Here is a 14,320-nt window from a genome sequence, read left to right as displayed (position 1 = left end):
TATACACATGTGTACGGGTGCATCTCGCGTACAAGGATGATCAAAGGTTTGAGCGTGTGCGCCGAGATGCTGCTTCAGCAGGAGCAGCGAGTACAGTACCGATTACGATACGTGCACGTACGTGTATACCCCGATGGCCGGGCGTTCGATCGAATCGGCCGGATAATGAGTTTCAAGTGGGACTGAGTCGCAAGCGATGAGTACATATAAGACAGACAACCTAGGAGACTCGACTTACTCTTGTATACTCTTCGAACGTTTTACTCTACATATGTGTGTATACGAGTAAAAAAAAATATATATATATATATATTCATCGGTATGGATCAAGGAAGTGAGGGTGAAATAGAAAGAAAAAGGGTGATCTTGCGTGTCCCATGGGCGGGAGAGGGAGAAAACGCACGCAGGTAGGTGTACCTATATATATATACACCTACAGAGCTTTCCTTCCTCCTCCTCGGCTCGCTTAGCTGCGCGCCGTCGCGTACCCCCGGCTACGTATGCGATCGATAAGTATTACGCTCGGGCCGTCTCCCCACCTCCTCCCGAACCCTCTCTCTCTCTCTTTGTCTCGCCTCAGCTGCAGCTGACTACTACCATACCGCCACTGTACCCACTATACCGAAAAAGATCTTTTTTACTCGCGCGCTCGTCTCTCGACTTTCCTACCCCCACCCTCCACCCGGACGACGACGCGTGTATATCTTGCTTTACAGCGCGCATGTGTGTGTATGTAGGTGTTATTTATTGATTGCAAGGGCGCAGGTTCTTTTTTTTTCTTTTTTTTTTCTTCGTATCAGCGCATTGTAACTCGGAATCTACAGCAGCGCGGAACTCTAGGCCCAGCGTTAATTATATCTAGCGCTCGCTCTGCTGTGTACGACGAACGAGTAAATTATATACATACAGTGCGTCTGCACGTGGCGGGTTTGTAGGACGACGCGTGTCATCTGCATATTATTCATTTCTCGTTCAGGTGTGTATACATCGTCGACGCAGGGCGAAATCAACACGCGCACTCATGCATGTATAGAGCCGTCTCTTCCTCCCGCGTAACTCCATTTTAAAACACCCGACTTTTGTACGTGCGTGTATATGCGTGGAAAAAAAAGAGTTGTTGGACTAATTTTTTTCGGGCCCAAAAAAAAAACAAAAAGTTTTTACCCAGATAAAGAGAGGGCAGGGCGTAATGAAATTTTCAAATTGCGGATTGTGTGGAAAGTTCGGCGGTACAAAAGTGGTTAAAATATTTACATTCGCATTAAAAATCCCATTTCGCGCGGGCTATTGAATTTTCCAGAGATGCTTTTGTTTAAACACCGTTGTTTCGCATACGTAATATCGCGCTCCACCCCCCCCCCTCTCTGAAATATGCATTCGACATAGCAGTAACCTGATTATGACGACGTGTATATTAGGTGGTGTGTGTGTGTACCCACGACGACGACGGGAGAATAATAATTATGCAAAGATGTACCCACTCAGCCGCGCGCTCGTGGTGGTGCCCCTTACTCACCTCCAAAGGGAGGGGCGAATTACCCGTGTACGCGCGTGTGAGTGTACTCGATTAGAGAAGGGCTCGGAGATGGAAAGAAAGACGGGGGGGGGGGGAGCAACGCGCTTGTGAGGGTTCAAAGGCGAGGAGGATCGTTGACCTCCTATATACCATCATCGCGCGTTGACGCTCTCTCTCTCTGTGAATTTCTGAGCGTTTACCAGATTAAACGGAAGAGCCGGGGCATTTTATCGAGCGAAAGAAAGGGCGCTTCGCCGTCTTGGAATTGAAAACTCACTGGCGCGCCCTCTCTTTCGATTAGTGCCGAGGATCGGCTTTGGAACTGTGAGAGATGGCCCCCCCCCCCTTTTTTTTTTCTTCGCTCCTTACAACTATTTTGGAAAACGCGCAGGATACCCGCCCTCGGAGCTTATTCGGAGGGGGAAGCCGACAGATAGGAATCGTCGCGCGAGAAAGATCATCCGCCGGAAGAAGATTTCTATGTGGGGGTGGGGAGATAAAGAAGAAGGGGCATATAGGGAGTCCGAAGACGGGAAATTGGGGCTGAGCGGATGGCCCGTGCGCGCGAGGGGGAGATAACTCGGAGCGTCGTCGACGCGCAACGATGGCAGCGGAAAATCTTTCTATTTTTTTTTTTTTTCCTCTCAAAACACAAACAAACAAAAAATCCTTTCTTCGTGCGTAGTCGCTTCAAAGAGAACAGTTCTCAACGAGCCTGTACTGTTGTTCTCTTTTTAATTGGGCTAAAAAAGGGGAGGGGCAGAGGGTGCGAGGAAAGTATACGTCATAGCGCGCGAATCGTCTTTTTAACGCGCCAGACCAACGGGTAAGTACAGCAGTTTCATCCGCTGCGCTAATTAGCAGTAAAACCACAACGTCGGGATACTCGAGATGAAGAAAAAGAGAGATAAAAAAAGTATAGGAATAGAGAGAGGGGGATATACAAAAAAAAAAAAACTTACTTTCGTCGGTCTGAGGTGCGGACAAGATGGCGCTGTGCTTTTTCTTCACCTCCTCGACGTTCGCCTGGATCTTGTCTATCATCTCTCGTATCTCTTCCACCTGAAAAACAAAAAAAAGAAACGCGATTATTGCCATTATCGGGCGATAATTTTTAATTCCTGTGGCTCTCGTGTAAAATATATTTTATTATCACATCGCACGCTTGACTTTGTACTTTTTTAGCTCTCAAATACATCCAGCAATCGTCAAGCTCGTATCAAATGTATTATATGATCCAAGTGCTCTTAGGATGATTATTGTTATACAAATTGCAACGAGCTCGGATTCATCCCAATCCGAGCTATAGGGAGATTTCGTCTACGTATATGATAAAGGGATCCTCGGGATTATCGTACCTGAAATACAAGTTGTACAAGACCGGGTACGGCTTAATCATAATAACAGGAGATTTTAATGAAAAATCATCCAATAAGTCTCAAGTCCGCGGGAGGGAGAAAAAGAAATTTGATCCGAGCGGCCGATTAAAGACAATTCCCCCCACCCCTTCCATACTGGAGAATAAATGGTCGAATTGAGGTAACGACGAGACGAGAGAGAGAAGAAGGGATACATATAGGAACGAATGGAGAGACGCGTGTATGTATATTTAACAGGGCCGCCTCGGATGTATCTGGAAAGGGGTCGAATTTATGGTCGATTCCTCGTGAAATTACCCCAGCGCGGCTAGACCTCCGAGAAATTGGATGATCGGGAGCTCGCGATATGTAGAGCGACTGTGCGCGTATGTTCGATCGATCGGTGGGTAATAGCCACCGATTACCGGGGCCTTTTCGCCGATTTTTCAACTTTGCCGCCCTCGATTGTACTGCCCCGGGCGACGATGGGCGATGTACGTTGGACAGCGAACGAAATACGAAGGAAAAAAAAAAAAAAAAAAAAAAAAAAAAAAAAAAAAAAAGAAAGAGTATCGGAAATTTCGTGATGCATGTGCTACTGTAAAAAGAGCCGAAGATGGTGCGCGTCAGCAGAGAGCAGATAGGATAAATCTAGCGAACGACAATCGGGACTACGCGTTTCTGATTGAAAATGCGTGTGCTCCAGATTAGACTTACAAAAAGCTCTAAAGACTTCATAACGACGAGAGAAAGGTGAAAAAAGTACATGGCCAGTGTATCGGAGATGATAGTAATACCGGGGCACGTACTTCGAGAGAGATGCACCGCGATTGGAAGCTCGAATGTCCCTTGAAATGGTAGTTGTCTACGTGACCGGAACTCAACGGCACGAGAACAGAAAAATAAAAAAAATAAAAAACACCCATGGTGCGCATTTCTTCAATATTTGACCGCGAGCTATTCTATTGTGCGGAGCCATAGTGGATCATACGCTATACTGGTTTGCTCGTACGGAGGGTTCTAACGAGTAACAATTAAATCAAAGTATATCATGTAGCGAGTAAACGGTTTTATTATCTCTTGCCTCCGAGTAATAAGTAGTTCCGATTTTTACGAGACACGAAATTGGTTTTCACTCATTTTTATTTTCAGACTAAAGAAAGTATATTATACACAGGGAGACAATATGTAATTTATAGATACGCCGTTACGATCATCAGCACTAGTTCCAGTTATAAAGTAAATAGTCCAAAATGGCTTATTCCGACAACAACGACGACGTACAACGCAATGTTAGAGACACATATAAAAACACGATTGATCGAGGACATGTTTTATGCGCATTCGCTGCTCACGGATATAAGGAGCAAGAAGGTAAACACTATATATATATATATACCGTTGGCGCCCTCGAGTATCGCGCCACTATCGTCTACTACTGCTGTTCCATAAATATGATGCCATTCGAGGTCTACATGTATACATTACTGTATACTACCGTAATAAAGTGCCAAGTCACCTCTATATACATTCGACGAGACAGCGTGGGGGTATATAATAATGCTATATACCACCTATTTACTTGGTCGCGCGACGAGATAGCGAAATTTCATCGCCCCCAGACCGAAAAAGCCACTGACGCTGCGAAAAGGTATTGACATCCCTGGATGATTGTGCGCCAAATATCATATACATGTAGGTGTATACCGTATAGTCGTAAACAGGTAAGCGTCGCATCGTCATCGATATCAAATATAAAAAATAGTCAAGCCATAACCAATGGTTCAACTAAATTGATAAGCAAATAATATATAAGCGCGTGATACGAATACAAGCAGCTCGAAGCGCGATTGCGTACAGGTATATATGTATATAAATTGCGGGGTAGCCTCGAGCCAACTGAACGTTTAGCTGAAAAACCCGAGATAGTATGAAAAAAAAAAAAAACGCGTCACGTCACACCGGGGCACTTTACAGCCGACACGGAGGTTACAATTACCAAGAGAGTAGAGTAGAGTAGAGTAGATTTATTAGGCTAAGGACCAAAGGTCCATAGTAGCCTTAGCATTAAGTACATAAGATAAGTTTAGAGGACACGCAGGTCCAAGATACAAAATAGTCGCAGTTAATAGTATTGAAAGACATATAAGTAAAAGTATAATAAATACATAAAGTTAAATAAGTAATATATAATAATAATAAACAAAGAAAGCTAATTGGTTATGAGTTCAGTATATAATCTTTTCCTTGATTGCACGCAAAAGCCGACTTTTAGATCTAGCAAGCGGGGAGTCAATCCGCAAGTTAGCAGGAAGGGAGTTCCACTCCCTAGCAGCGCCAATAGTAAACGAGTGTTTGTAAATGTCGAGCTTAGTATGAGCCAGTTGCAGTTCTAGAGCATCGGACTGCCTGAGTCGAGAGGAAGAGGGTTTGAAGGTGAAGAGTTCCGCTAGATAACCAGGATACCCAGTTCTAAGGACATTCTCAAGGAGACACAGCAAGAGAGAGAGAGGAAAGAGCGCGCCTGCTCACCTTCGCGAGCACACCCAAGAGGAGGAGAACACATTAAAAACGGGAGCTTAAGTGTGGTGTAACGAGGTGGCAGGCTGCCAGGTGCGACGACCGCGGCCAACCCAACCGAGTTGGTACACTCGTACGAGGGGCGCTCCGGGTTACTTGGCCGAATAGCTGCGCGCAATTGCACCCACTACGACGACGACCTTTGACCTCTTCTCCGAGTTTCAGTACATGCATTTATAGGTATACACATGACGTGTGTATAGCCTAAAGAAATGGCGAGTCTCAATTCCCAAGGATATTTTACAGGAGAGTTTGCGCGTACACTATTTTTTGTATACGTTCACGCGAGCGCCGCGTTTATACTTACACGCCTACCGGGAAAGGCATGAGGGGGGACGAGGAGCCCAAGTATATAGACACACAGGTATATACCCGTGCATCTCGATATTGCAGAGGTAAATCCGATTTACAAGTAGAGTAGTTAGTTAAAGTGCGCCAGGCACGTCAGCAAGTCGCAGTGCTAGTGGCAGTATACAGCGGGAGGGAAAGAGAGACTTTGCCTCTGGGGCAGCGGCGAAAGAGCTCACACGTATACGTATAAACCCTTGCTTCAGCTGACGTGCACCTGTAAACACTTTACGCAAACGAGGGTGTTTCGGGTTGCTCAAATCAACGAGTCGGCCCCTCCCTTAAACGTACAGGGGGAGCTTTTTACATTTGCTATTCCGTTGGTTATAATATCTGTACGGCGGTGATCCTTGGGTACATGTCTTTTTAAGATGAAAATTAAGGTATATGTACAATCGAGGGTTCCCTGATACACTTTGTGTAAAACACACGACAAAGAGTCACGGTATATACGTGTACGTATGTGCGACGCGAGCGAGAATTGATACGGATGGGCGGAAAATTGATTTTTCGCCGGGCCATTAGCACACGCGAAGGGGCAATATAGCGCCCGGGAGGAGGAGACGGGAAGATTTATCACAGGTGCGGGAGGAAAAAGTTGGCGATTAGCGAAGTGACCGATGAGTCCGTTACCGCGGACATAAAATCCGGTTTATTGCACCCCTTTTCACTCTCTCACTGGCAAGGTACATATTATTAGGTGATACCACCTGGAGTTTTCTTTCGAATGACACCTGAATTGGGCAATAAAATTGCACATAGGTATAAGTGTCCTTTGAACGCGTAAACAAAACGATTGCGGACCAATCGTTTGTAAGGCCTGCTCTTGTGTTACTTTTCGTCAAATGTAGAGGGTATAAAGATGCAGGTAAGATTTACGACAAACATATACCGAAAAATGATGAATACGATACGATAAGTGCGGAGATGATTGTTGGCCAATATATTTTTTCGCTATACCTTGGGTGACGTTAAAAAATAAAATACGAATTATGAAAAAAACTACGATCAAACATAGGTGGGCAACAGTAAAAGCGAGAGAGACGATTTCGGTCAGAGCTAAAAGAGAGGGGGGGTCAAAGCGGGCGTGAATCAGACGACGAGAGCGCCGGGACTGCAGGCATGCAGGCATATCGGGTCCAGGGGGAGGGGCAGCTAATTGCGAGGCAGAAATCATTAGCCGACGTGATTTGGAGGAACGGGCTCGGGTGGTTGGTATCATCAGCACCTACAATTAGCCGTCGTGTACGGAACAATGAGCGAACGGCTGGTTGTTGTTGGTGGTGGCATAATCAGGCGGCCACGCGTGCATGGTACTACGACTTGTATTGTGCGAGCTTCGATGTGAAAACGAGGACGATTCGCTGATGCTGCTGTTGGTGCAAGATTTAACCAGTGGTTGGTCGATACCTTTTGACTCGATCTTCAGTAAATATATATAGAGAGGGAGGACGAGGAGCAACTAACTTTGTCATCTGAATTTCTCGATTTTTTTGCCCTTCGAAGCTGCTTCCTCTCGCCTCCCGAGGCAGGCTTGCTTCTGTTTAGCTCTTACTCGTTCGGTGATTGCAGCCGAACAGTCATTGCTTTGAATTGCTTGGTTTTTCAGCTAACGATTGCGAAAGGGGCACGCGAGTGCGACTAACCGTGTAGCAAGAAGAAAAAAACGGTAAGTAGGATAATTTCCTCGTTTTTTTTTTTACAAATTGCGAACCAAATTAGGATTTATCTCTCGATGACTCGTCCGTTGTAAAATGTGTACCGATCGATAGTTGGCAAGTAACTTTTGGTGATGTGTATTCATAATTTCAGACGAAAGAAGACCGTTCAATATGTGGGTGTGTGTAACTCAAGTTTTTCAAAGCAATGACCTCCCGTGCAGTGACCGGAGACTGCTCGGAACTGCGCGGATAATGGCAATATGCCCAATACACATGTACAACGTAAGAAAAGCACAGAAAAGAAAAAAAAGCCTGGCTCCTCCTCCTCCTCCTAGCCGGTAGAGTTGTACGTACGCCGCGATTTGAAAGCTCCATAGGTATATACCTACCATTGGCCTGATTTCGCGCCCACCCCCGCCCTCTTTCTCTCTCCGAGCCCAGGCCAATACATGCATAGCTTGCCCCTCTTCCTCGACTGTCTGACTGGGCTGTGTCTATTACGTATATACCATATACTACGTGCACACGTGTGTACAACCCTGCACGTACAATTTTGCCAGCCAGGCGTGCCACGGAAGGATACGTATATAGTATATATATTATGCTAGTCAAACTCTTCTTCTTTTTTTTTTTTTTTTTTTTCTGTAATTTTTCAACTTTTGATCATCTATTGTGTGGGTGTTTTTTTCACTCGGTGTAAAGTAAGATTGCACGTTGTATCGTGGATATTTGTAATAACGGGAGCGAGTCGTATCAGATGCGGGGGAGAAAATACCCGATAACCGAGAGGAGAGATTTTTATTTCCATGGAGCTGAAACACATATGATATATATATATATATCCGCTCCTACGAGGAGGTGAAAAAGGAAAAGAGCTCGTGTACGACGCGTGATGCGATGTACGTGCATAAAGTATACATTGGTGAAGTAAGTGTGGGGGTGGGGTGTGTATTTTTATTTTTATCGATTCACAGGAGGAGAGAAGTCACTGAGCGGCTGCGAGGCTCGATTTCTTCCTTCCCGCGCATACAGTCTACACATCTATTTTTCCCAACGTTAGCGCTACACTACACACAACCGCTTGTACAGTGCGCGTATCCGTACACGCGAGCGGGAAAAGTAGTAGGGGGAGGGGCTTCGATCTCTTTTTCGCCTCTTTGGAAACGATTTAACCTACTTTCCATTATCACGGGCTCGACCGAAATGAAGCAACAGCGGCCCTTCGATGGCTTTTGTCAACGCTACCTCTCGCGCAGTTTCGCTCGCCCTCTGTTTTTTTTTTTTTTTTTTTTTTTTTTCCCTATATCCTCCTCCCTTTCCGACCGACAACCCTCGCTGGGGTGCACGTGTATACCTATAAAGACGGAGAGAAAATTAAAACTAGAGACGAATCAATTTTTCATTCTACACCACCCCCCCACCCGCGAACAGAGTTGATTTTCCCGATAAAGTCGATAAACTCTTGGACGCCTACATAATTATCAAGTATATACATTTACATATATGTACAAACTTGCTCTGGAAACTTTTTTTTTCTCTTGGATATCATTCAAATCTTTTTTATAATTAAAAAAAAAATTTTTTTTTAACTTTAACTGTATGTAACAAAAAAGTGGAGTATATACACGAGCTCACAGGAATCATACCTATAGTTTTAGATGGTGATCATAAAAGAAACACATGTGTGTATGTATACGTACCTCCGAGAAAAACTCGCTCATGTGTCCATCCTCGGGCATAGTGACGGACACATCGTCCGCCACGTCGTCATCGTCCGACTGGGCCTGCAAAACAAACGAGGCGTCAATAAAAATCACAGTCATTGCTACAATTACGTGCAACGTGTATATATGTATCTCTGTGCAATTGAAACGGTTCGAAGATTCTTACAACTAATTCGGTGTGTGTACGCTTGAAATAAAAGGAGGCCAGAAACATCACTGGCTGATGCCGAGAAACTATACGCCGAGAGCTCAATTGGATCTGCATTCCATGTATACACATGCACATGGATATTTTTACGTGGGCATTTTATACGTCTGACCTGACCCATTAATTGCTCAAGTGATCTCTCTCTCTCTCTCTCTCTCTCTCTCTCTCTCGTGTTTGAGAGAAGCAACGCTTGCAATAATGTGACGTTGCATTTTTTTACAAACTATACTTCTTCCAGTTGGTGTTATACACGACGTGTACAATGTGATCTCGACCGATCGATTTTTCTCCTTTCTCGTGCTTTTCTTTCTTTCTCTCTTTTCTTCTCTTTTATTCGCTATACTCGCAAAAATGATGCTCGTTAACCTATTTCGAGAGCGACGCGAGGGCACTTTTAATGATCGCTGCGAGCTATTGATGATGCTGCGAGCAGATGACTTTGGGTTACATTTGTTTGGAGATTGGAGTCGGATGGCTTTGTACATATATTATGTAACAAAATATGGGGAAATTTATTTGATACCCACCCGCTTTCAACAGTTTGATAAATGCAAGGGAAAACTTGTCGAGCAGAAGCAATTGTTTTCCGAAATCAAAATAAAATTTATAGGATAATTTTCAAAATACATGCATGCACATGTACGTATGTATGAGAGCTCGATATCAATTCCGATCGAATGGACGAGCCGATAATAAATGAAATATGTAGAGCTTGCCGGTGACAGTTTACGCGCGAGCGTGTGTATAGTGTTTTGTCTACTGTGCCACCACCCACCACTACTACTACTATGGCAGTGATAAAGTTTTGAGATCATCGTCACTAGATACACACGTATACATGACCGTATTGTTTTCACAGCTGTTGGAATATGATAAAAACCTATAAATTTCAATGAATCGAGCATGTACGCGGCTATTGAAAGTAATTTATGGAATCAATTACCCATTGCGCTCCCAGATTTAGATAAGAGATTAATTTTACACATCACGCGCCCGCTAGATTTATGACTTTCAAATGACGCCGCTTCGGCAGTTCTTTTTTTGCATTGGGCATTATTATTACGAAATAATATTATTAATCTAAAAAATACGTGAGTAGTATCTATGTGTTTAAAAAATAAATGTCATGCCTTATCTTTTGAAAAAAAAAAAAAAAAAAAAAAATCTCGAGAATCCCTGTACTAGTTTGAAAAATTTCCTCCTACGTACGAGCAATGCTTCAACAGCGCCAACGTCGCCTGTTTAGTCAAGAGAGTTTCCAAACGTGTGACGTTGCGGCGCAATTTTATCGGGTCAAGATCACGCACGATAACGCGATTACCTGGGAATTTATGCGACAGAGAGAGAGAGAGAGGGAGAGAAGAGAATGGTGAGAAGAAGTCCTACGCTGTAGTGTACACATGTATCGATGTCGCGTGACAGAGTCTATCTTCTATGCTTATGTTGCTCGTTGCAATAAAAATGTATACTGTAGTACCATTTGTTAAAAAAAAAAAAAAAAGCCACAGAGAGTACAATTGCCGTGGCTCCCATTGTGTAATTTTATGCATGTATGAACAATGTACGTGGTGTACATTGACAACAGCAACAACGGTACGTGCCAACAAGTTTGTAAGTTTCGTGTGTCACGTACCTATACGTGTTGTTGCCGTTGCCAATAACAAACACGAATTGTGTTGAAATGAATTCTTGTGCCATGTCGGAAAAAAGAAATAGAAATAATGATGAAAAATGGCACGTCCCGCAATAAAGGTACTATCGGTACTATACGGTTACCAGATGACCCACATTTTTCGTATAGACTAAAAAACAAAAAGAGATACACAGATTCATAATTGAGGACCCTAAAGTCCAAAGATGAATCTTATGGGTATACGCGCAGCGCGATGCCGGATCAAAAGAACCTATTGTATCCGCTGGTATTCCCACACCCATAAGAGCTGCTATAAGTACAGGCTCCTTTTATACGAGTGCATCATAATTATGTATACCAGCAAAAGCAGCATTAGCACAGCTCCCGAGGGCGTTTTTGTGTTACACGCGGGCGAGGAGACACCTTGTAAGTGATTAACACGCAGCTGTAATGTGCATACGTCGTCACAGCCAGCGCCCATAGTTAGCTGCTATACAGATAACGCAGGCCTTGGCGAGAGGAGAGAGCGTGTGAAACTCTTTACCAGCCCATCCGTCCGTATATTAGGTTCATATGCGAATGTGAAATAATTATGCACAACATAAATACGAGACGGTCACGTGATTGTCACAGTGACGCGTTGTAACGCATTTTCCAGCGAACAACTTCAAATTTGATTTGACGCTCAAGTCTATACTTAGGCTAAATCATCACTCGAGTGATTTCAAGTTAAGAAAAAAAGTATACATGTTTTCCCGATGCAGCGGAAGTAAGCAAGTTAAATATTGAATCATCGCAAAGTCAAACACGTGACGCGTGCATCATGTATATATATACTCCATAATGCCTCGGTTACGCGTATATACAGCACATAACGCCCACGCACGCACACGTGAATGTAACGCAAGCCGGCTGCAGGTACACATGTATACATATACATATATATACGACCGCACTGATCGAGTTTACGCGTACTGTAGCGAGGAGGAGGGGAGCTTCGTCTCTGCGGCAGACACATGCGTTAATGAGCGAGCGAGCATCGCGTATTAATCGATTATCCCGTGAACGAGCGCGAGGACGGATCACATCTCCCCTCGCATCATCATCCTCCTCCTCGTTTGTTGTTGATGTGTAATGTGTGTGTGTGTGTGCGCGGGCGATATGCCACATCTGTTGTATACTCGCGCCGATGTAAATACCTACTGATTTTCGTGTCTCCTCCCCTCTCCGTTGTCGTGTATTGCGGATTTCTGATTTGCAAAACTTCTTTCGACCCCTGCCGAAGGGAAATGGAGGCTGGTGCAGTTCCATATCGTTGATGCGTAACAGCAGAAAAAAAAAAAAAAAAAAAAAAAAAACCGAAATGACATGGGAATGGTCGAGGTAGTGGTTATACAATATGTCCCGATAACCCAAAACAAAATAACTGGCTGTACTATTTCTGTACGTATGATTATGTGGGTCGTCGTTGTCGTTATCCTTTCTTTTCCGCTTTGCTTTCACGAGGCGAGCTTAAAATATTTAGACACGGCAAATATGGGCGACACGTATATTTCGACTCTCTTCTTTTTGTACACTCTGTGTATCCTTGCACGTGTATTTGCGTACGCATAACATGTTTATACCGTACAAAGAGCGGAGAAACGCCCGAAAGAGGGAGTCAGAGCCAGTCAGCTATATGTGTACATGATGCACGTCTTGCGGAAGACAACAGAGAGCAAAAAGGGGACAGGGGATAACATATGCGGACAGCGTCAGCCGCAAATGCGTACCGTCGCTTATTCTCAGTCGAATAAGGTAATAAGCAAGGAAAGTGAGTATGCATTAGTGGATTGTCGAAAAGAGACTAGAGAGAATCTTGTAATGGTTTCATAAAAAGAAAAAAAAAAAAAAAAAAAAAAAAAAAAAAAAAAAAAAAAAAAAAGAATTTCTCAATGGATTTTTGTTTTTCCAAGAGGCTATTACGTCTGTACATCCTTTGGTGTACATTGTTTTTAAATATTTCATTTCTAGGACCATTATATTCTACGTAACAATATGAAGAAAAGGTACAAACGATTCTCACACATTTTATGTAAAAAAAAAAAAAAAAAAAAAAAAAAAAAAAACAGTGTACGTAACTCGTGTGAGCGTATATTCTCACACACTCTTGTGGGAATCACTGGTATCTGCGACGATTAATTGTATAATGTACTATTTTATGAAAGGAAAAAAATGGACTATTACACCATTCATGATTTATTATTTACACAGTGAACCTTGTAGAAACTTTTTTTTTAAGTTCTCCTGATCTTTTAAATGAAGTAGCATACATAATAAAAATTCTTCAGATGTAAACAAGTTTTCAAAAAATTATTGACTTTTGACAGTCAGTGTGGAGACATTTTTAAGCTTTTTTATCTCCGATTTAACTTGGGACGAACGATAATTTATACCGAGCTAATAGTTTTGAGAGGTAGCAATAATAAAAATTAAAATTTGGACAGTTGAAAAAAAAAAATAATAATAATAATTCCATTGTAAATTAATGACTTTTTCGAAAGCTATTTTTTTTTACTTTTTGTATGAAAATTTTACAATTTTACACGAAATAATCAAATCAAGTTATTTTTTAAAATTAATGGTTATTAAAACGTAAAAAAGCTCAAAGTTTCACATGGAAGCCTCGTGTACGAGAACTCTAAATAACGAGCGAATTAAGCTTGCGAACGTTACGCCCGAGCCATTAGTTTGCATAAATGCAGGACTGCATCCTTGCACATGTGCACACACGCAGTATAGAGTTAAACAGAACAAATGTCACGTTGACGCATCCACCTGTACAGTGCACGACCGAATAATTTCCAAAGTTGCAAAAGTAAGCCTTCGCGTATCGAGTTAGCGAAAAAAAAGCTCTTCAAGGAAAATGAGAATTTATCATCATCGGTATTAATGCCCAAAAGTATTTGAGACGCGGGAAAAAAAAGGGCTACGGTCGTACTTTGAAAAATTAAAATTACTGCGCGAGCAGTGACGAGAGAAAGACGAGCTAACATTGCCGACGATACATCCGTTTTATGATAATAAAATGTGCCGCTCTGCACACGCGCATCGCGTATGTATGTATACACGTAAGTATACTGGCGTTACGCAAGGAAGTTGATTAAGCGCCGATGCATATATATGCATATACGTTTGGTACAAATACGAGTGTACACGGACGGGCACGGTTGTGCGGTTTTATCAATGGATCCCGAGAAATAAAAGCGAGAGGGACGTTATAGAAGGTATGTACTAAAAACAAAAAGTGTGT

General features: G+C 43.0%; 1 protein-coding gene across 4 annotated transcripts in view; it reads right to left on the bottom strand.

The window, feature by feature from the left end:
* Nucleotides 1-14,320, bottom strand: part of Syx1A (syntaxin 1A) — a 61,552-nt gene that overhangs the window by 40,049 nt on the left and 7,183 nt on the right. For all 4 annotated transcript variants that reach the window (XR_016293389.1, XM_089597157.1, XM_089597158.1 and 1 more), the window contains exons 2-3: nucleotides 9,164-9,247; nucleotides 2,479-2,578 (exon numbers count right to left, since the gene is read on the bottom strand). Coding sequence is in view for 3 of the 4 variants with exons in the window: in XM_089597157.1 (XP_089453283.1) it covers nucleotides 2,479-2,578; nucleotides 9,164-9,247 (184 nt within the window). In the remaining variant the exon portion in view is untranslated. The remainder of the gene's footprint in view (nucleotides 1-2,478; nucleotides 2,579-9,163; nucleotides 9,248-14,320) is intronic.

The sequence above is a fragment of the Copidosoma floridanum genome, unplaced genomic scaffold, assembly GCF_036245765.1.
Source record: "Copidosoma floridanum isolate Cflo_tuat_1 unplaced genomic scaffold, Cflo_Japanese_pri ptg000030l, whole genome shotgun sequence".
NCBI classification, from domain to species: domain Eukaryota; kingdom Metazoa; phylum Arthropoda; class Insecta; order Hymenoptera; family Encyrtidae; genus Copidosoma; species Copidosoma floridanum.
This window is presented reverse-complemented; position numbering and strand designations above follow the sequence as displayed.